Genomic DNA, 22,605 nt, shown 5'->3' with positions numbered 1-22,605 from the left:
CCAGCCCGTTTTTTTTTTTATTCCAGGTGAATGCCTTCACTTCCGCAGCCAGGAAGCCATTACTTTTAAAAGAAATCTCCAGTCTTTATGTTGTTTGGGGGTACAAAGACATTTCCTAAAAAAGATTTGTGGGCTACTGACAGCATGGGAGTCGTTTCATTGCTGTCCGTCAGCCTCTCTGTTCCCTGTGAGGGAGAGCGGTGACCGGGCGTTCGGCGTTTCGGTGAGCCGTGACTCACGCCGATGACTCACCCGGCCCAGCCGCTGTTAAAATGTCAGCGGCCCGTAGCGGGTCAGAGGTCCGGTCCAGCAGCAGGGGGTCTGGCCAGCCGGCCAGCTGGTCCTGAAATGGTCATCGAGTGAACGAGCGGAGCGTGAGGAGGTCCTAGTGACCGTGAGCGGTTCTGATCAATAAAACGAGCGGTTACAGCACCACCCCATAAATAAACTAACAGAAAGAGATTCCTGTTATTACCTGTTTGTAACTTTAAATATAAATGTTTATATTAGAAAGTGTACGTCTTTATTGTGTGCCAGTGTTAGCACTATAAACGAAAGGAAATAAAGTGATTGTACGGGGTCTTTAGTGATCTGATATTACCTGTGTTAGCAGGTCGTACTTAAAGCGGCAGTGTGAGATCGGTGTTTGGGTGAGATCTTGCTCTCTCACGGGCGCAGAGTTACCCCTCGGCACCACCGCCTGCACCTTACCGCTGCGGAGAAGAGTCACCTTGATGGCAGCGAGTGTTGTCATGGTGATGACTTGGCGCGGTTTCCATGATCTGCGTGTGGGGGGGGTGGCGGGAAATAAAACCGATTGGCCAGCCGAAGTTGTAGCGGGACGATCCTCTCGTCCTGATTGGCTGCTTTAATTGCACCGTGTGTGCCCCAGATGTATTAGCATGCCAGCGCGAAGCGCTGCTTTGTCTTCATGCAATTTTAATGCGCTGCTCCTTATGCACGGAGCACAGGGTCATTCTGTCAAAGTCCCCCCTCCCACTGCCCCCCCCCCCCTTTCATTGATTCTGCCATCTCTCATTATAACCCCAAACCCCCACCCCCACTCCTACCCCCCTCCTCCAATTAACTCAGGGCTTCTCCTCGCAGTTCCTGTCATGCATTTGAAATGCATTAATGGGAGGCTTTATGGTGCGATCCATATGGTGGCCAAGTCATAGCCAGAATATGAAACCCCCCCCCTCTGTGACTAGGGGTTCGATCCCCCGCCACGGCACTTCCTGTAATCCCATCTGTACTCTATCTGTAAGCCTCTCTGCCTTCTCCCCCTGTCTGAACAGAGCAGGGCAAAATCTCTGCTCCCCTTTACCGTAAAAACACAAAATAAAAGCGCAGTCTGTAACTGTCAAATTTCAAGCGCTCGTCTTGAAATGCTTTTTTGCCTTCAAATGGTAGGTCGGCAGAACTTGTAACGTTCAGCGATACAGAGTTGAGTATCTGCAGACTTAATAGAATCTCCGTTTATTATACAGCCGCCAGCCATTATGGAAAGCAGGCTCCGGCATCCATTTTGTGTTTCTAATCAAACCCCACAGACACAGGCTGTAGTGCGTTATGTGCGCAGCAAGACGCGTAAAGGACAATTCCAGGTAGGTGACCCGGAACCAGACATGGGTCAGACACGTATTAGCAACACTTGAATGCTTCAGGTGGCAAGTTGAATTTGTAAGCACTCCTGCAGATCCCTATGTTAGGTTGTGACTCCACAAAACAGTACATTCATATGAAAAAAATAAGTTTTTGTGAACACTAGTGAAAATAAATTTTCTTTTTTCAAATTGTTAGTAATGCGGATGATTTTTTTTTTGTTACGGGTGTGTAAAGGGTTAAATTATTTAACATAACTATTAGACGCAGGTCTGTTCTCCTTATTAGCAGGAAGCCTTCTCTCTCTGCTCCGCAGTCTGCTGCAAGGCTGATGTGTCAGTGGCCGTTCTCCCTCCTGAGATCAATGCACTTCCAAGGGTTCCTAAGCGCATACATTATGCGCTCTTACTTTGGTAAAAAAGGCCCTGTAAGGGCCTATTCAGTGCACAGGCCTGTTGGCCGTTAAGTAAAAGTGAATCCATATGTTAAATCGGCTTGCGGACGGTGGGAGTCGGTGAGCCGTTACCGTCCGGGCAATGCCCGTCGTTCTCTGCCGTGAGCTGGACGCAGTCATAAAGCAGGCCAGCAGGGGGCGCCGGGGAGGGGCTCGGCTGGGAGCAGATGGCCTTCAGCTGGCGTCTTCCGGTTCGCTGAGCGCTCGCTCGATCATGGGGGGTTTCGGCAGAACCGAAACGGCCAAACCGGCCTCCGCCCCCGCGTGATGTATAGCGAGCCTGGATGGGCTGAATGGCCTGTTCTCCTCATGTATTCCTGCATTCTTATGACTTCAACTCAATTTCCCAGCATGCCCTCTGCCTGAAATAGCCTATATCTGCTGGCATGTGGTGCACAACATGCCGATTTAACTGAAGTAATTTCGTTTTAAATGTCTGCACGGTTCAGAATCTTTTTTATTTAAAAGAACTAATAGCCTGAACACAATGCACTTAGCCTGTATTTAACTTATGTGCATAAAAACAGAATCCTAACAGTAAATAGGGGTATTCTAAACATGCTAAATATACAGTTATAATTCAAATCATATCAAATCCATTTTAATTGTATTGTGTTTTTTTTTTGCTGAGAACTTTAAACAAGATGCTTTACAGTGTAACAGAGGGATAATTGTGTTAAACTCTCTGGACCGGTATCACGGACAGCAGATTAAGCTTAGACCTGGACTAAATTGAGTTTTGCATAGAGGATCTCCATTCCAAATCGAATTTAGTCTAGAGCTAGGCTTAATCTGTGTCTGCGAAACATGACCCTAAGAGTAGCAGGGCAGAGCTGAGCCATTAGGAATAAGCTGCTTAGCGGGAGTTGAAGGCAGTGACCTCCTGAATAACTCCGTTAGCATGTGACACAAGTGAACTGAAGTCAGGCTTCTGTCATGTGACGCACCTTTGCCCTCTGCCTGTGGGGGGAGACTCCTGGGATACTTCCTGCCGGCCCTATGGTGAGCCAAAGCGACGCAGCTTCTGTCGGGAGAAATGCTGTCTGCTTGTCGTTGTCCGGAAAACGTGCTACTCGCAAATATCAACAAAGGACTATGAACAAAGGCTTCAGGTATTAGCCCAATCAGGTTCTAAATTTGCTTTCATATGTTAAGTTTATTGTCCGAGATTACAACGTTCGCTGTCTGTCGTCGACACCAATCCTGCTTTTGATGGAAAAAAAAAAATGAAAGGCTGATGGGTTAGTTACGAGACGTCAGCTACTGGTTCCTTTGTTTCCATGGCATTTGGGAGTCTTGCTCTGCGGAAAGACACGCTCTGGCGCGCGGTTCCGCGAAAGACGTTTATCAGGCAGGAACCCCGGTGACGTCTCCATCTGTTCCCCTGAATATTCCCCCGGTTCTGCCCCCACCCACCCCCAGCCCAAATCAGAACTTTAGGGGGGAGTGGGTGAGTGGCAGATGCGGGCTCCTCGGGGGTATTCTTCCACTTATTTTACCGCCCGTCTTTTTTTGCTTGTTTTTTTTAGCGCACAAGTCGCTAATTAATTATTGAACACAAGCCCGGCTAGAATCTCAACTCAACTGTAAATTACACTTTGATGGGGGACCTGTCAGTCACAAAAGGCCTCCTAAGGCTTAGCACTGGAACTACTGGGTTTGTCTGTCTTTTACTCTCTCTCTCTCTCTCTCTCTTTCTCTCTCTCACACATGCACACACACACACACATGCATAATCTGATGCACTAATGTGTATCTAATGCCCATTTTATGCACTGTTCCTGAGTAAACACTTGCAGTCTTGTGACTGCACTGTTGTGGCAGTATTGGGCAAGGTTACCACAGCCCCTTTTGGCTGGCCAATTACACCAATCCACACCCCCATCCGAACTTCACTGTCCATCACCATGAACTTTGAACCCATCAGCCTACGAGGTGCTCCATCGGAGCCCCAGAGTCCTGATCCAGGGAAGTCCAGAACCAGACAGCACTGGGCCTGGATAACAACATTCACACACCAGCGTCTGTATCAGCAACATCACTCAAGCACTAGGCCTGAAGCTGTGCCAGCCAGCAACCATAAAACATCATATATTCACACAGCCAACATCCATATAAAACCATAAAGAGTGTTACAGCAATGCAAAAGCAAATGCAATATTGAAGAGGTTTATGGATCGGTCTATCCACACATCCTAGCTCTTATCAGTGCATCACTAATGGCTGGTCCTGTCCCTGCCTCTTATAAAAATGCAATTATTCAACCACTTCTGAAGAAGCCCTCGCTGGACCCAAATTCCCCGAATAATTATAGACAGATTTCCAAACTGCCTTTTTATTGAAGGTTTCAGAAAAAGTCATTGCTGAGCAATTGATTGTTTTTTTTTTAATGGAAAATTTCAGTCTGGTTTTAGGGTTAACCATAGCATGGAGACTGTTTGTCTTAATGTGATATAAGATCTGCTTATGGCTGCTGATGCTGGGAAGTCATACATTTTTGTTCTTTTAGACCTTAGTGCTGCTTTTCATACTGTTGACCATCCAATTTTATTGGTATGTCTTAATCAGTGGGTGAGCATATCCAGGTTATGTTTTAAATTGGTTTTATTCTTACCTGCACAACAGAACCTTTAGTGTAGCCATTGGTGACTCAAGGTCACCTTGTCTTAAATTGACTTGTGAGGTGGTGCAGGGGTCTGTTCTGGGACCGCTCCTCTTCTCCATTTAGCTAAATGTTACCCCTGGGCAATATCATTTATATGCACAAGGCACAAACGTGTCTCTCTTTTAACCAAAATGATATTTAACAGATAAACGCACTCTGATCTAAAAAAAAAAAACTGGATGTAATATCATTTCTACAATTGAATGCTAATTGAATTAGCAGACACAATTTGAAGATACCTCACAATATGGTTCTTGGCTCCTCCCTCGATGGACTTGTACAAACATGCACCTGCATGTGATCGTGTTTTTACAACATAATTACACAAGTTACACTCTTTATAGAAGTTAGAAACATGCAGAATGTTATGTTAAGTATCTGTAAACTGCATCCAAAATGGCGAGGGTGTGTTCTGATTCGCTGGGGACTGTGAGGTCTGATCTATCCAGATAAAGAGGGGAGCTGTCTGCGTATCTGTACGCAGGTACGTGCATTTAAAGTGCTGCCCGTTGCCGTGGGGCGTTTTCCCTCTTTCCCCCGTCCCTGGTGGCGAATATTAAACGGCGGCGCTTTCATTTCCTGTTTTAATCTTAAGTGCGGGTCCGTCTGCTGCGCGGGGGGAACAGGCGAGCGCCTGACAGGACACTCCGTACCCACGTCTCCGTCTCCCTCTGGCTTTTGTCGTCTTCGGGACACGAACGGAATGTTTGGCTGCCAACGGCATTCCTTCTTTGTTCTCGCCTTGCCGCGTCGGCTTCTGGACCGGGACTTGCCGGTTTCCGCGGCGATGAAAGAAAACGCTCCCGTTTATCGTCGGCGTTGTAAAGTTGCTCGTGACACTTTAAAAGCTCAGAACAGACCCCCCCCCCCCCCCCCCCACACACCACCCAAAAGCTGCATGTAAAGACTTTAAAGTCTTTATCCGACTTTACTTTTTTTATGCTGTCTTTAGTAGTTATTGTGGAATTTAACATAGGCTACATCCTTTGAAGGCTAGCTTACAGAACCTTACAATCTCAGGAAAAAAAGCATTCTGTGGCTTGTCTCCAGAGAGGAACCCTTTTTTTAGGTCTTTTTGGAACCCTCTGTGTTAGCTGTGAAAAAGGTGTAAACACCCAGACTCCCAGACCATTTTCCCCTCAAAGAACCATCAAACTAGATGTGGTGCCTCTATGGAGGTGTAGACGAGCCTTTTGGAACCCTTTCTTCTGAGAGTGTATTCTCAGCGAGTTATATTTGAGTTTGCTAATGCTGTGAAGTGAAGTTCTCAAAGTAACGGCTTCTTCCAAGAGGCTTTTTGACTGCTCACTCGCCACCTGAGGGGCAATGAGTTTCCTACCTGTTGGCACATTGTCACATTTACATATAGGCATTTAGGAGACACTCTTAGCCAGAGCCATTTACAAAAGCACGCACATGAAGGTTCAGATAAGTGGGGGGTAAAGGGACTCTTTAGGAACCAGATACCAATGTGAGCAGAGAGATCTGCCAGGGGTGTAACTCTCCATCGGATAGCAGGCAAGTGGGTGCAGATCTTTTTGTCCCACCATAAGCCAGGACCGGCCGTTTTTATTTTATTCAAGACCACAGTCCGTGACCATCAGATGATGTTCCTAAAGGCCCACAAAGCCGTCCCTGTTCACCTCCCCTCTTGACAACTGAGCTCGCTCGGCTGACGCAGGGAGCCATCAGCGAGCCGGGTAATTGAGCGATGCGGGTTTCTCCGCAGAAAGGGGCCCCCCTCCCCTCGCTCAGCCCAGCTGTGTGGCGTCGAGTGTTGTTTTTGAGGAGCAGACTGCATCGCCAAGCGGTCCGATGACGCACTTTTTAAACACCGGTTCACAGCGTGTCATTTCGCGTTTTTTGAAAAACTCAACAGGAAGGGCGGAAAGCGAGGGCGATGGCTTCAGCGCGAGGCGGTTTTGTAAGCGCCAGCTGTGCACGGTGGTTTAGCCCATTGAGGAGTTGGTTTCTTGGAATGTTCTAGAACTCCACTGCTTTCAGTTACCAGTAGCGATTGTTACATCGGCATTAGAATGCTCGGTTCAGAACATTCTAATCACGTATTTGTGACCTCACACTTTACGGGGTTAAATGTGCGTCATCCTAGGACGAGCAGCTGTTTTGAGAGCAGCTCTTGAGTTCTCTGGGCTGAATTCCGCCCTATCCCAGCTGTCCCAGGAGGCACGTTTACGTAGGGCTGCCAGAACGCTCCTGTCCTGGCCTCAGACGTCCCGCGGTTCTGCCATAAATGGTTTGGCCTTACGGGGACACCCTTTCATCCTTCAGCTGCCTGTCTGGAACGAGCTTCACCCGCCTGCAGCGGGTTACTGTTGATGCACATCAACTAGAACAAAGCAGGTGACTGCCAACCCAAAACTAGTAGATCGACCTCTTGTGAATGTCATACCAAATCTGGCTTTCTATATGGTTCCCATGCACCACCAATGTAAGCAATTAGATAAACAACCGTCATTAAATGAAATTTTTAAAATATTTCACGTTACAAATTCCATCAGCATCCCCCAAACAATACTATCAGTGGTGCTGCTTATCAGTGTAATTAATCCTTCTCTTGCATTTTGGGCTGTTTGAATCTGGTCACTCTGGAGCAAGTGTGTGCCCACGCTCTGCCTCTGGAGTGTGTGTGTGTGTATCCCCACTCTGGCTCTGGAGTGTGTGTGTGTGTATCCCCACTCTGGCTCTGGAGTGTGTGTGTGTATTCCCACTCTGGCTCTGGAGTGTGTGTGTGTATTCCCACTCTGGCTCTGTCCTGTATGCAGGCCCTGGAGTTTTGACAACCCTGTGTTTACCACCCCCCGTTTCTGACTGTTCAGTGGCATCTTTCAGTGAGACTCGAATTGAGGCACTGTTCCCATTCTCCTATTGTTACCCAATTTTCCGCATGCTTTAAAATGACATGTATTTTTAAACAGGCTGGATATTGGTATGATGCAAAGGGCCTGCTGTGTGTGTGTATATGTATATGTTTGTGTGCGTGTGTGCGTGTGTGTGTGTGTGTGTGTGTATGCGCACGTGTGTGTGTCCCAGGTGCAATACCACCTCTTCTGGAGTCTTGACTCAAGCACTGTGATTGGCTGCACGTTTCTATTGTAGTCTATTTCTGTCTGTGGGTATCCGAGGAACAGTCAGGGATAATGATCCAACCAATCGAGAGTCCCTGAAGCATTTTCTTTCATTGGAGGACCGCACAAGTTGAAAACGCTCCCACCTTATTATCAGTATCTTTTTCCCAAGTAAAAAGGAAAAGACTTCCCTTCCTGCTGACTTCAAAGAACGCTCTGCATGCATATAAGATAAGCCCGCACCACCTCACCCCTTTATACTAGTTTGTGTCTAGTTTTCCACTAAATTAAATATAGCCTACATGAACTTTGTTAACTTTATCCTCAACTTCTATAGTTTTACTTGGTCTAGATGTGGCAATCTGCCAGTCTGGTATAGGCTTACTGCTGACACTGTTTATTCCGTTTCCTTTTGTAATCGTCTTCTGAGAAATTGATTTCTGCCCAGGATTTTTAACAAAAACCTTACCCTGATACATTTTCTATTTTAGAAGTCGTCTAGCACCTTGTATTTTTTAGCAAGTCAAAGTTGTCTGTACCAATGCAATTTAAGATTATGCCTGCTTTTACAAAGTGAATTTCTCCCTGGAAAAGCATTAATTACATAATGACAAGACGGGTCGGTTCTGATGTCGAGGCAGCAGCAGCTGTTTGCATTTCATTTGGGCTTTTAGCAGATGCTTTTATCAGGAGATGATGCATATTTCACTGAAGCAATTCAGGTTAAGTACCACTCTCAAAGGTACAATTACCGCATCCTTCCCATGGATAGTAAAACTGGGATAAGACTATTTTGACATCATCTTAGTGGTAGAAAACAGGGGAGCTCAACCAATCACTGAATACACTGATGGCAAGCAATAGAGCAACAGTGACACTGATTGGTGGATATCACGTCGGTCTTGTCCTGTTGGTGATTACCTTCTTGAATGATTGAACACTTCTCTGTTTTCAACCAATAAGGTGATGCTATGACTGTTCTCTCCCTATTTTGTTCTTGCCCCCCCAATCCATGAATCAAACTTGCAAACCCTTGGCTCCAAACCCAGCTTCCCGACCCACTCTGTATGCCCTTGTTGCTCTTCCAGGTTCCCCCACCGGTAGAAGATGTCCACCATGGTTTACCCGCGGGAGGAGAGGCTGGAGAAGCTCTCGCAGGAGGAGATCATCTCCAACACCAAGCTGGTGATCCAGGGCCTGGAGGCCCTGAAGAATGAGCACAACTCCATCCTGCACAGTCTGCTGGAGACCATCAAGTGCCTGAAGAAGGACGAGGAGGCCAACCTGGTGCACGAGAAGTCCAACCTCCTGCGCAAGTCCGTGGAGATGATCGAGCTTGGCCTGGGGGAGGCGCAGGTAGGCCGGCTGGCCGCCAATCATTCATTTACATGTTTGCTTATTGGTTTATTTGTTACCATGGCAAAGCACATTTATTATAATGTTAAACAGAGATTATGAAATGTATCGCATTGAGTGTTTATAGCCAAAGGCTAATTTCCTCCACCTGCCCCTAGGTATTCCGAAGAGATAAAATTAATTAGAAAATGTGGGGGTGGGGGGGGAATGCAGATTTATCAGAAATGTAAGGAAAACACAAATACAGAAAGAACAGCAAAATATCAGTAAAGCTAAGCAATAAAGCAGTGTTTGCAATGCTCGTTCTTCGCTTTAAATATTTTAAGCCAACCAGCTACTTTTCTGTCAAAGTCAATATAGCCTATTATTATTATTGTTGAGATGATAATTTCTATTATTATTGTTGTTGCTGATGTTGTTGATATTGTTGTTTTTGATGTTTTGTTGTTGTTGATGTTTTTTGTTGATGTTTTTTGTTGATGTAATTTTTTATGTTATTGTTGATATTGCTGATGTTGTTGATATTGTTGTTTCTGATGTGTTGTTGTCGTCATTGTTGTTGTCCTTGTGCCGGCTCGTGGTCCCCCCCCCGCAGGTGATGATGGCCCTCTCCAGCCACCTGAACGCGGTGGAGTCGGAGAAGCAGAAGCTGCGGGCGCAGGTGCGGCGGCTGTGCCAGGAGAACCAGTGGCTGCGGGACGAGCTGGCCAACACCCAGCAGAAGCTGCAGAAGAGCGAGCAGAGCGTGGCGCAGCTGGAGGAGGAGAAGAAGCACCTGGAGTTCATGAACCAGCTCAAGAAGTACGACGAGGACGTGTCCCCCACGGTAAGACGCCTGCGGGACCCTGCGATGATGATGATGATGATGATGATGATGATGCTAAAATGGTCAAATAACAATAATAATACAGTCACATGAATAAAATGGTTGTATAATCATGGTTATAATACTATTAATAATAATACTAGTAATAATGACGATAATGATGACAACAGACTTGCTAATAAAATAATTAGAATAATCATAATGATAGTAATAATTATGTAAAATAACTGCAGAATTATCATGATTGTAATGGTAATGAAAAGAATGAGAAAACTAATAGTACCGATCATGATAATGATGGTGACAACAGCGATGATGCATTGCGTGCATGTAGTGTCTTTCGTGCAGTGATGTCAGAGCCCTTTACAGGAACGGTGGAGAGCACTCCCACTGCTCAGGGACCTGGCTTGTGGTTGTTATGGATGAGGGGGAATTCGCTTCATTCAAATATTCAGCCCCAGATCACTGATCATGTGCCTGGAGCAGAAGTGTGTGAAATGAACACTAACAGCAGATCCGGGGAGTTGTGTTCTTTTCCCATCGGTATTCATGGAGGAGAGGCTAAGAACCCTGCATGAAATAAGAGCATCATTGATATTATTAATGTCGCTTCGCGGACACAGGAGTAAGTGCAGGTCTATGCATTAATGCAAGTCATTATTTAGGAACTGGGAAATAAATGGAGTTTCATACTGTGCTGGGAGAGAGGGTCGGGGGGGGGGGGAGTTGTGGTTGTTTATTCAAATATGCAGCCTTAGAGACCCAATAAAATGTTTCTGTGTCAAATGATTATAGGTTTACCCCACTACTGAGATGGAGGTTGCAGGTTCAGCTCCACGGGACACTGCTGTTGCGGGATTGATCGTGGTGCTTTGCCTCATTGGCTTCAGTGCACATCTAAGCTGCTTAACTGGATAACATGCAAGGCTGTCTGTGAGGCAAATTAATAATATTGAATAGTAAAATTAATGGTGTAATATGATGATGTAATGCATGCACCATCTCCTCACGCTTGGGTGGCTAGTCTGGAAAGTCATTTTGAGTAGGGTCGCACACTCACAGAGGGAATTAGAAAACCAGTAAATCCATTCGCATATGAGGGAGGGGGAGGGGGGAGAGAAGAGTCTGTCCCTGTCAAAGCGAAGCCACATTCTTGCATTTCCTGTCAAAGGAAGGAGTTATCTTTTGCATAAAAGCCGTGACTGGATAATAACATTCTTCTCTATAAAAGGCTCGTTCATGAATAATTCATAAAGAACACTGACATGTTTATGTGTTGAATTCCATTGAAACGTTTAATGAAATTGACTGAAAAAATATATATCTTAATATTCTGGTAAATATTCATGGGTAATTAATGCATAAATAGTTTGTAGTCTGCCACATTTAATGAATTGACTGGGGGAAAACGTCAATTCGTAAGGCTGGTAACTCGCAGTTGAAAGTCAGCGGGGCTGGAATAAAATTGACGGTCTGTCTTCCGTTTACCGTAAAGCAGACCCCCGCTGCGTTTTCCAGTCATACAGGAAGTGACACATTAAGACCGTATCGATCGTGTGTTCGCTGATAATAATTATGTTTTCATGGCATCCTCAGTTCATACATCCGCTGGCTTGTTGAGCACGCGGCTGCTCGACACTCCCCCCTTCCTGCGTGACCTATGCGTCTTTTAAATCCTCAAGGAGCGTTTTCTCGCTTCGGTAAACAAAATTTCTGTTTGATCTGCGCTAAGAAAACAGGGTTGCTTTTAAGCGCAGCTGACACTTGAAATCTATCAGTCTAAAAGCCATACTAATTTATACCCTGCGCATGTGATACACTCGTCTAGTGCGCTCTTCTACTGACGTGGGTTGTTTAAATGAAACGGTCTTTCATCTTTGCTTGCACGTGACTGTCTTGTTAAAAGTTTAAAAAAGCGTGAAATTGAGTGACTTCAGGGCAACCCGTCAGGTTATATTGGACTGATTGATCACTGGCATTAATAAATAGACTGTTTTATGCAGTCCATGCGAATAATTAATCTCATCATGCATTCAGGTTTGGTTAGCTTCATTGTTTAAGGGTGAAATGGAGAACCTGTTTTTTCAGGGTTTGGAAATGAATAAGTTCAGTCAACCCAGGAAGTGGATGGAAAAGGCATAATGTTCCTTGAAGATCTTTGTAAATTAACCCTTTGAAGAGTAGGTTTTTTTTTATTTTTTTAAATAATTTTTCATTATTCTAAGTCAGTATTCTAGAACTCCATTGTTACAATCACCAGTAGCGATTCTTACATTGTATTGGAGTGTCAATTAACATTCTAGTCATATTTGTGATCTTACACCTTATGAATTAATTAATTAAATTAGTTTGTTTCCTGAATTCACTGAATTGGATTGTGTTTGACCCCCCCAGTCCTGTGTAAATAAACAAGAGGATTGATAAAAGTTCAACAAAGAAGTGGTGCAAATGAACGCAGTACTGATGGTAGAGTGAACTCCCACACACCCCAAAATGGGTGGGGCTACAATGAGCTGTAATCGAGCGATTGGCTCAGATCAGCGAGTGTCTGACATGGTGCTCCACCCATGTTTGATTTGGTGATCCAATCACTGCTGTTAATTGTGCTGTTACCATGGCCGCGCTGCTGGAGCGGCAGGTCAGGTTTTAGCCCGGGTGTGTGCGGTGATGAGGAGAGGTCACCTGCACTGCTGCCTGCGGATTGGCTGCCTCAGAGTGAGGCAGGTGTGCTCGGGCTCTGTGTCTCCTCCTGTCACCGTGGATATCACTGCTAGCGGGGATGAGTTCACGCCTGTCGGTCTTAATCCCGGGTGAGATTGTTGATGGTGGAAATTTTTGTTGTTTGCTTTGCAGGTAATTGCTCAGCAGGTGCCCTAATTCAGGGGAGGCTTGAAATACCTGAGATGGTGCTTTATAGTTCCATAGTAGCTGAGTGCTGTGTGTTGGGCCTCCTCATGCAGCTGAGTGCTGTGTGTTGGGCCTCCTCATGCAGCTGAGTGCTGTATATTGGGCCTCCTCGTGCAGCTGAGTGCTGTGTGTTGGGCCTCCTCATGCAGCTGAGTGCTGTGTGGTGGGCCTCCTCATGCAGCTCAGCGCTGTGTGTTGGGCCTCCTCATGCAGCCGTGTAATCTGCTAGGCCTCTTCATGCAGCTGCCCTCTCTGTGTTGCAGGAGGAGAAGGATGGGGAGCCGCCCAAGGATTCCCTGGATGACCTTTTCCCTAACGACGAAGAGGAGCACGGCCCAGGAAGTAAGCAGCACCCATTTGTCTTCATCACTCACCTTCACCCCATTCCCCCCGGGGCTCCGTACTGCTGAGCTCTTCTGTTGATTACCCCTCTGACCTTTACCTGGGGCTTTGCCCCTGAGAACGTGGCTGCTCCATTTTAAATTTATTTCTTTTATTTTTACGAGGGCCATGTTTGAACCTGTGTCAGGGAAAAAATGTAATTCTCTCCCTCATTCTTTCTCCTTTTTGCCCTCTCTCTCCCTCCTCTCCTTCTCCCCTCCACTCTCTCTCTCTGTCTTCCTCTCCTTCTCCCTCTCTCCCTCTCTCTCTTCCTCTCTCCCTCTCCCTTCTCCCCCTATCTCTCTCCTCTCTTCCCCCCCTCTCCCTCTCCCTCCCCCTTCCCCCATATCCCTCTCTCTCTTTCCCCCTCTTCCCCCCTCTCTCTCCCTCCTTTCTCTCTCTCCCTCTCCCCTCTCTCTCTCTTCTCTCTCTTACCCACTCTCTCGCTCCCTCCCCCGCTCTCTCTCCCTCTCTCCCCCTCCCTCCCCCCCTCTCTCTCTCTCTTTGCTCTACAGTGCAGCAGCAGCATAACAGTGCGGCGGTCGCTGCGGCTCAGCAGGGTGGGTATGAGATCCCGGCCCGGCTGCGCACCCTGCACAACCTGGTGATCCAGTACGCCTCCCAGGGCAGGTACGAGGTGGCCGTGCCCCTCTGCAAGCAGGCCCTGGAGGACCTGGAGAAGACCTCCGGCCACGACCACCCCGACGTGGCCACCATGCTCAACATCCTCGCCCTAGTGTACAGGTAGGCCCCGTGCCCAGCATCCTGGCTCTAGTGTACAGGTAGGCCCCATGCTCAACATCCTGGCTGTAGTGTGCAGGTAGGCCACATGCTCAACATCCTGGCTCTAGTGTACAGGTAGGCCCCATGCTCAACATCCTGGCTCTAGTGTACAGGTAGGCCCCACGCTCAGCATCCTGGTTCTAGTGTACAGGTAGGCCCCATGCTCAACATCCTGGCTATAGTGTACAGGTAGGCCCCATGCCCAGCATCCTGGCTATAGTGTACAGGTAGGCCCCATGCTCAACATCCTGGCTCTAGTGTGCAGGTAGGCCCCATGCTCAACATCCTGGCTCTAGTGTGCAGGTAGGCCCCATGTTAAACATCCTGGCCCAGTAACCATCTTGTAGCCACTTGATTATCTTTTTGTATGAGTAGGCCCCATGCCCTCATGTACAGGTTGCCAGGGTTACCTCTGCTTTCACAACCCGTTTGGCTGGCTGATCAGCTGACTTCTCCCACTGCCAGGGAGCCCAGAATCTCTCAGAAAGCCCTGCTTGTCTTTGTGCGTGTGTGAGAGCGTTCAGCTTCTTCTCTCTCTCTCTCTAACTCTCTCATTTTCTCTCTCTCTCTCTCTCTGACTCTCTCATTTTCTCTCTCTCTCTCTCTCTCTCTGACTCTCTCATTTTCTCTCTCTCTCTCTCTGACTCTCTCATTCTCTCTCTCTCTCTCGCTCAACCTCTCTCACTTTCCTTGTGTTCAGGGATCAGAACAAATACAAAGAAGCCGCCCACCTGCTGAACGACGCCCTGTCCATCCGCGAGAAAACCCTGGGGAAGGACCACCCTGCTGTGAGTAGCAACAGTCGCCATGATGATGATGATGATGATGATGATAATGATGATGATGATGAATAATGATATCATCATCATCATATAAAACAAGAATAATCTCATTACAGTAAACGCAGTGACATAATTCAAATTGTTAGGAAAGCAATTGTTAGTTACCAAATACCCAGAAAGCACTTGGCAGTGATTCAGCAGTTCATAGTGGCAGCAGATGCAAAAATTCATGATTCATAGTATAAGTGCAGTAGACTCACAAATAACCCCCTCTCACATAACTGACCTGGATTATGAAACGCTCTCATTTAAATGTAAATGTTAATTTCTGTTTGAGACTGACAGCCCGGTGAAGTGCCAACGTTTATGAAAGCGCAGTGCACTAACAGTATCTCCGTGCCTTGTTTGGTGTAAGTGAGGACTACTGAACCTCCGCCTCTTTCTGCGACTGAGTGTGTTCACCGCATTGTGAGAAGACAAAAAAAGGAACAAAACATGAATTAATTTTTAGATGCTAACGCTGAAATTGCTTCAGCCACAGTGCTGGTTTCAATTTTTACTGGATTATTTAGCCTTTCTTTATCCACCACCCTTCTGGCTATGCAGGCGGTTACTGTGTACAATGCACATATACTGTCCTTATACTGCAGGGAATAGTTCAGGTTAGGCTTTAATAAAAATGTAGGTAGATTTAGGTGTTTTTCTTCTCAGGGTTTGTTGTGGACATAATCTGTGTGTATTCAGGATTTGTATTGTTGGCGCTTTCTTAGCGTTGGTGACTTACATTAGCCCCTTTAAGGTGCAAAATCACATATGTGATTAGAATGTTGTTGACTGAACATTCTAATGCTGATGTAACAATCACTACTGTTGATTGAAAGAACACTCTGGAACACTGACGTAGAATTGTGAAAAAGAAAACATTCCAAAAAAAGCTGCTCTTCAAAGGGTGGAGTGCTTTAGTGATGTTGTGTGCACACTCGCTTCGCTGGGAGTGCTGTTGGCAGGGTCTGACTCCGCTGCTCATGTAACTCGGGCAGATGTGATCATCCTGCATGTAGGCTGCTGTGGATAGGAGCCTCTGTTAAATGACTGTAATGTAATAATGTACAGTGCACTTGGCTGTAGCCCACAGGTTAAATGTAGGGAGGGTATTACCGGTGTGTGTGTGTGTGGGGGGGGGGGGGGTGGGTGGGGGGGGGGGGGGGGGGCTGTTCTTTCCCCCCCACTTCATCCCCTAAGTATGTTAAGATACAAATGTGCAGACTGCAGTTTTTAGTTTGTCAGCACGTTTTTTATACATTCTTCACTTAGATTTATCCCTGCATGGATTTTTTTCCCCCCACCTCATTGATCTCCTAAACATGAACATCATCCATTACCGCCATCTCTCTGGCCCTCGCGTGCTGCCTGAGAGAAATCAAAGCCATCGATTATCGTGTGTTCCAGTAAACCACGGCACCCCTGAGGGCAAAGGTTATTTAAAAATAAATAAATAAAAATGCGTATAAATAAATAAATTCAAAAGAGAATTTTTAAATCAAAGATGGTATTCGTCCTTAAAGACCACGGGGGCAGAGATGATTTGTGGGGGGGTCGGGGTGGGGGGGGGGGGGGTGTTGAGGCGGAGTGCTGTCACAGAGCCTCTCGCTGCACCTCGGGGTCGTGACCTTGCTGATGTCAGAGCTCCGTGCTCCCCAGAGACAGATTTCCTCTAAATGACACGCCTTCACGTGGCACACAGTATTGGCTTTCAGTCCTACGACTGGGACACATACTCACCTTTACTCATACATACAATTGTTATCCAGGCGCCTGTACCACAAAGCAGAATTACTGAGCCAGCTGGATAACTGCACTGCGGACTGAGAACCTGGGACAGCCCTTTTTACTTCAGTCCATGTTCCAGATTTGAGAGGGTTGCTAACCGCTACCCTGTGCTCCCGTCTGCTACAGGTGGCTGCCACACTGAACAACCTGGCCGTGCTGTACGGGAAGAGGGGCAAGTACAAGGAGGCGGAGCCTCTCTGCAAGAGAGCCCTGGAGATCAGAGAAAAGGTAAAAACTCACAGGGGGAGGAGTCACGAGCCACACCCACTTATTTACATTTAAAGGGACAGTTCACTTTCTGGGTTTTTTTGGATGCCGTGTCAGCTTTAAGTGTACGTTTTTGATTGGCCCGGACTGTTTTTCAATGACTTGTAGTGTATGTTCTTGCTTTCGATTACAAACCCTCCAAGTACCCCTATACTCTGGTAGTCAGAAAATTCTCTTCTCGGAAATAGGTGAAATATCTAAAATATGCACTAAACATGAAGTAATATCAGAAACCCCAGAAAGAGAACTGTCCCTTTAAGCAGACCACTCACGATGGTGCCTGTAGAAAAGGTGAGGCAGAGAGAAGTGTTTTCTGTGTCCTGGCACGTGTGCCCCCCTGCTCTGAGACGGCAACAGTGCCCTTTTGGCAGCAGCAAATGTAGTTCTTAAAATCACATGTGCTTTATGCAATTGCTACCCCCCTACTCCGCAATCACAGCCCCCCCCAACCCCCCCCACCCTTGGCTTGCGACCGGAAGGTGTCTGGTCAGGATTAACATCTGTGGCATCGATAAGAGCAGCACTCTGGCTCTGCTCGACAGGGAGGGGGTGTAATTTACAGCACCCGCCCCCGGAAAAACAAAAATCTATATTCCATTTCACGACGATTTCCATAAATATCCAATTACTGTTTTAGTGCGGATCAGAGGCATCCGTTGAAGCCTCCAACCAGGGGAAATGGGAAGGATTAATAGTGGAAACTACAGAAATTTAATAACCGCTCCCATATGGAGCAGAGTGGGAGGTTTGGGGGGGGGGTGGAATTCGGAATACTGTGAATCAGCATTCCGTATTCCACATTCGGAGATGAAACTATTTGCCTTTTTGTGGACACGTATTGATTCGCGAGCAGAAAATCTTAGGGGGTAATCTAAGAGCGGGGTCAATTTTTAAAGAGTTCAAGCGTTTAGGTTGTTATTTAATTGACCCTGGAAATCAATTGGAAGTCAGTACATAAGTCAGTATGTTTGGGATTGAACACCCAGGGAAAGTGATTAGTTGGCCATCCGAAGCACATGCTTCTTAATTGAGTCAGAGCCTGCAAGGAAAAACACAGTTTTACATGACAACACTGACAACAACATTTGCTGCTGTAATCTCATCAGGAAAACTCATTTTGTCAGCCAGAAGTAAAAAAGTGGAAAGTGAAAGCTTGTTATCAGAGGCTGAATTCAGTGTGTTGAGGACTGTCCAACTGTAAAGTTTACCTGGGTTTCTGTGTTCAGGTGCTGGGCAAGGACCACCCGGACGTGGCCAAGCAGCTGAACAACCTGGCGCTGCTGTGCCAGAACCAGGGCAAGTACGAGGAGGTGGAGTACTACTACTGCCGGGCCCTGGAGATCTACCAGTGCCGACTGGGCCCCGACGACCCCAACGTGGCCAAGACCAAGAACAACCTGGTGAGCCGGGCCCTGCAGAGCTCCTGTTTTAGGAGCACGTGCTCCTGAATAACTGGTGTGCGCTGGAACTGGAAGAATCATTTTGGAACATATGCTCTAATTAGAATGCATTAGTGTGCCCCTTAATCTTTCAGCTTTGGGGCACATCAGCTCCTTGGAAAAAAATGTTTTGAGCTCTGGTGAGGGAGAGAGAAGGAGTGAGGGAGGGGAAGTGGGAGCGGGAGTGGGATAGTTGGAGAGGGGGAGGGGGGAGAACAAGCAGGAAGAGTGGTACAGTGGAAGAGAAAGGAGGTGTTTGATATGAGTGGGGGAGAGAAAAAGAGAAAAATACATAGAGCGGGGTAGAGAGGAAGGAGGAGAAAATGAGAGAGAATGGAAACACGATGACAGAGGGAGAGGGATGGAAGGAGGGAGGGAGAGGGGAGAGTGTGTGAGAATGAGAGAATGAGTAGGAGGGAGATGGAGAGAGAGAGAGAGAGAGAGAGAGCCCACAGGTGCCTTCTAACTGTATGGTGGGGTGAGCCATCCCTTTTATATGACTCTGATGAAGACGCAGTAGGGTCGAAACACGCCAGTTTCATTTCGCACCATTAAAGGGCTCATCTTGCGTCCTTGTGCTCCAGACCTTTTCCTTTCAGAATCTATCCCAGGAGGCTTTGCAACAACCTCCATCAGCACCATCAACAGCAGGGCCGTCTCACGGTACAGAGCTGTTGGCATGGAGATCGCCTTCCGTGGTAACCATGTTCCATGGACTAGAAAAAACAAAACAACACAAAAAAAAATGCTTTAAAGCATTCATAATAAAGCCAAATAGCGTTGATAATATAAAGAAAGGAAGCAGAAAGCGTGAAGCCTCAGACTCTTCCCTCAGTGTGTTATTCTGCTTTGCAATGGCGTGTTGACTCAGTGAACGCCTGGTCTCGTGGGATTCCTCCGGTGAGCATGTTTAGCTCATTCCTCCAGGGGCTGTGGGTGTAATTGCAGCTGCGTGTAAATCTGGTGGAAGTGGGCGGATCAATCAGTTTCGCGAGCCCCGTGAAGTCGATGGCGGTCGCGCCGTGAGGTAATGCCGTCTGACGCCTCGCTGCTGGGACTGAGCGTGTCATCCTGTACATCGCCAGCTGTGTCAGCCCCCAAAATGACAGTTATTTCATTTTACCAGCATCTAAAGTGAGTTAAAATCCTTCATTTGCACGTTAGACCCCGATCTGATCGTCAGTGGGGTGTTAGATAAGGGCCAGAACATTTTGAGTCAGCGTCACGTCCTTTTGAACAACCCTTTTGCTCGGGACTGGTTGTTCTCGTACCACAGGCTCAAGGCCTTGATCAAAATTGAACGAAACAGTGTTCTGACTGAGGCTCAGATCTTGTTGGTGAAGTCTTTTTCGGTGGTGGTAAATGCTGACGGCGTCACCCTCGCGTGGGCCGCTGAAGAGCTCTGAACGTGACCCGGAGCTCGAAACCGAAGGGAGAAGATTGGGTCGTGAACGTTCTGTACGGTTCCGGAATAAAACAGTCGCCATCCGCGGCGTTTTAAATTATCAGGGCTTTATCGCGGAGGCCCGGAGAAAATGAGTTTCTCCTTCTGCCTCTACCAGCGCTGCGGTAGAGCGTCACACACAAGGTCAGAGCTGCATCTCAAAACGCCGGCAATGCAGACACCAAACGCCTTTCTCATTAAACCCATCAGTTGGACTGTGAAGCTCTATTCGGGAAAGTGTGACGTGCAGTTCTTTCTCTCTCTGTTCAGCACAGTGAAAATGCCGCTCGTTCACCAAACGTGGAACAACTATCTCTGTCTAACGTGCATATGGCAAGATCAGAGTTATGGGGTTCTGTCTGGCATTTACATCAAGAACCGCTTACTGAAATGGCAAAGCTCTTTGTCATGGCTGTGTTTGTCAAGGACCTGGAATTAATTCTTCACACCTTTATACTTCCTTGGATGCAAAACAGAAGAATGCAATCGTGTGGGATTGCTTGATGCCTCTGTGCTAAAAATATGCTGTCTGGAGACGGAAAGCTGTAATTCCGAGCTCTCGAAATGGTGAATCTGTGTCTGTGGATGGAACACTGTAATTCCGAACTCTCTAAATGGTGGATCTGTGTTCGCGGATCGAACACTGTGATTCTGAGCTCTCTAAATGGTGGATCTGTGTTCGCGGATCGAACGCTGTGATTCTGAGCTCCCTGAATGGTTAATCTGATGGTGAATTTTTTCCTCTCTCTGTCCTCCAGGCTTCCTGTTACCTGAAACAGGGGAAGTACAAGGAGGCTGAAGTTCTGTACAAGGAGATTCTCACCCGCGCCCACGAGAAAGAGTTTGGCTCAGTGGATGGTAAGCAAAACCTAATTATGATAATTTCAATATCTGGCCAAAATCAAGACCTGGGTCAAATATGAATCTGAAATATGTGAACTCTTTTGATGCAGAGAAAATTTTAATGCCGTTTTTTTTGCGATACCTGAGAACGCTTTATTCCAAGCATTACTAACATTTAAAACCAAACAAATAAAGTCATATGAAAGGAGAGGGTCATATACAGGAAAACTATTTTTGTTGTGAGCCTTAATATTGGTAAAAATCGGCGTTCCTATTTGAAACGGTCAGTAATGAGCAAGATAGTTTACTGGCTTCTAAAGGGTTAAAGTACACCGAACGTTAAAATGGTTCTGGCCAAACGGCAGTCTTTATTGATTGTAATTCTGTGTGTTGCGTTTACGTTAGGCTACAGGAACGGAGCGGGGAAGTTTAACGCAGGTGTTTAAAGTCACAGCCGCACCCCTCCAGCAGTAACCCCTCCCTGTCTAAAACTGACCCCCCCCCCCACCCCCAACCCCCCAGCTGCATGTGCTCCCTCAGCGAGATTAACCTGTCCTTTTAAAACAGCCAGGGGACGCCCCGCCGTTTAAAATGGACGGTGCTCTGGGGGCGGAGCCTGTGTGGCTTTATCCTCCAAACTTCAGGAAGTTCACCTGGGCTGAAGAAATTACCTGGATTTTCCCCCCCCCATCTGCTGCATTGATACACATGAAGTTGGGCTGGTTTTTTCTCTCCTTTTTTTTTCAACTCCTGAGGTTAAAGTTGCCAGACTTGGATCAAATATGCATTTGCATACATGTGCACCTTCAACTATTTACATTCACTTTCTGTGGATCCCTGAGAATTTTCAGCCAAAGATTTGACTGACTTAAATATATGCTAGCATCTGACAGAATTCTGTTCATAATGTTGGTAGAATAAATAATGTTCAAATGAAGTATTTGAGCCAGGTGTGAGTGGCACTTCATGCCCCAGTCACCTGTTACCTGCATTAAAAATATAACCCTGTAAAAACACAGAGACCCTTTAATGAATGAGGAAGTGTCATATCAGACTGCGTGCAAAGTTGCCTTAAAGCTAACTCATGAAGCTGTTGATGACAAGGGTAGGGCTATGTACAGTGGTGTATATGGGTGGAGGTTGTTTTTCTTGTCAGCTGCAGTCCTTTAGGTATAATGGTGATTAAGTCCAAGTAGGGGAATGTGCTGGAGAAGCACAAATGCTTCCATAAACATGTACTTGCTATGTGTATTGGGTACTTGATTCTGTGAGATTATTTGGAAATGCTTCGCCTGAACTGTTCGCTATGAAGCCAACATTCCAGTGTCATAAGTGTGCCATAACTGCTGTGATAAGCAGTCACTACAGCATACTACAGCTTGTGGTATATGTAACTACAGTGACATAACGTATGCCACAATCACTTTTTTACAATTATTTTCGAAACTGTTTTTATAAGATTTTCTACATGCATTTTGACAGTGGTGCCATGCTTGTTGTGAGCTGCATTATGCTGGGGTCAGCTTGTATGTAATTATTTCAGCATTATATAGTCTTTATGACATATTGTTCATGCAAAGTGTTACCGATTATTTTGCTGTCACTTAAAAGCTGTGACTTATCTTTAAAAAAGGTTTAGTCTTGATTCCTGGTTTCTGTATTGTGGTATTTTAATGTTAAATAACTTTTTTTCAGACATTTATATGATTTTTTTTTCTCTGTGTCAGATGGTTATGGTTAAAATGAACTTTTCCGTTAAAGCAAAGCAAACTGCCTGTATTTGCTAGGGTACAGCTTTTGTATGTCATGTATAATTTGTTTTCCATTTCATTTTCATTTACAGTTGATTACTATTTTTTTATCACCTTTTGTTAATTTGGCATTCATTTGTACTGTTTCACATCATTTTTATTTTGATTACATTCTTTTATGAAAAT

General features: G+C 46.3%; 1 protein-coding gene across 6 annotated transcripts in view; it reads left to right on the top strand.

Annotated features, from left to right (window-relative positions):
• LOC118219558 (kinesin light chain 1-like) overlaps window positions 1–22,605 on the top strand; it is a 57,329-nt gene that overhangs the window by 13,832 nt on the left and 20,892 nt on the right. For 5 of the 6 annotated variants that reach the window (XM_035402788.1, XM_035402787.1, XM_035402786.1 and 2 more), the window contains exons 2-9: window positions 8,899–9,166; window positions 9,762–9,992; window positions 13,163–13,241; window positions 13,796–14,024; window positions 14,764–14,851; window positions 16,802–16,903; window positions 18,169–18,342; window positions 20,584–20,683. In XM_035402788.1, the coding sequence (XP_035258679.1) occupies window positions 8,918–9,166; window positions 9,762–9,992; window positions 13,163–13,241; window positions 13,796–14,024; window positions 14,764–14,851; window positions 16,802–16,903; window positions 18,169–18,342; window positions 20,584–20,683 (1,252 nt within the window). In that variant the 5' untranslated portion in view covers window positions 8,899–8,917. Of the gene's footprint in view, window positions 1–8,898; window positions 9,167–9,761; window positions 9,993–13,162; window positions 13,242–13,795; window positions 14,025–14,763; window positions 14,852–16,801; window positions 16,904–18,168; window positions 18,343–20,583; window positions 20,684–21,235; window positions 22,577–22,605 lie in introns of those variants that run through there. The other variant, XM_035402791.1, reaches the window with a different exon arrangement.

Source organism: Anguilla anguilla, chromosome 2, assembly GCF_013347855.1.
Source record: "Anguilla anguilla isolate fAngAng1 chromosome 2, fAngAng1.pri, whole genome shotgun sequence".
NCBI lineage: Eukaryota > Metazoa > Chordata > Actinopteri > Anguilliformes > Anguillidae > Anguilla > Anguilla anguilla.
The sequence above is the reverse complement of the archived record's forward strand: the minus strand, read 5'-3'. Positions and strand labels throughout refer to the sequence as shown.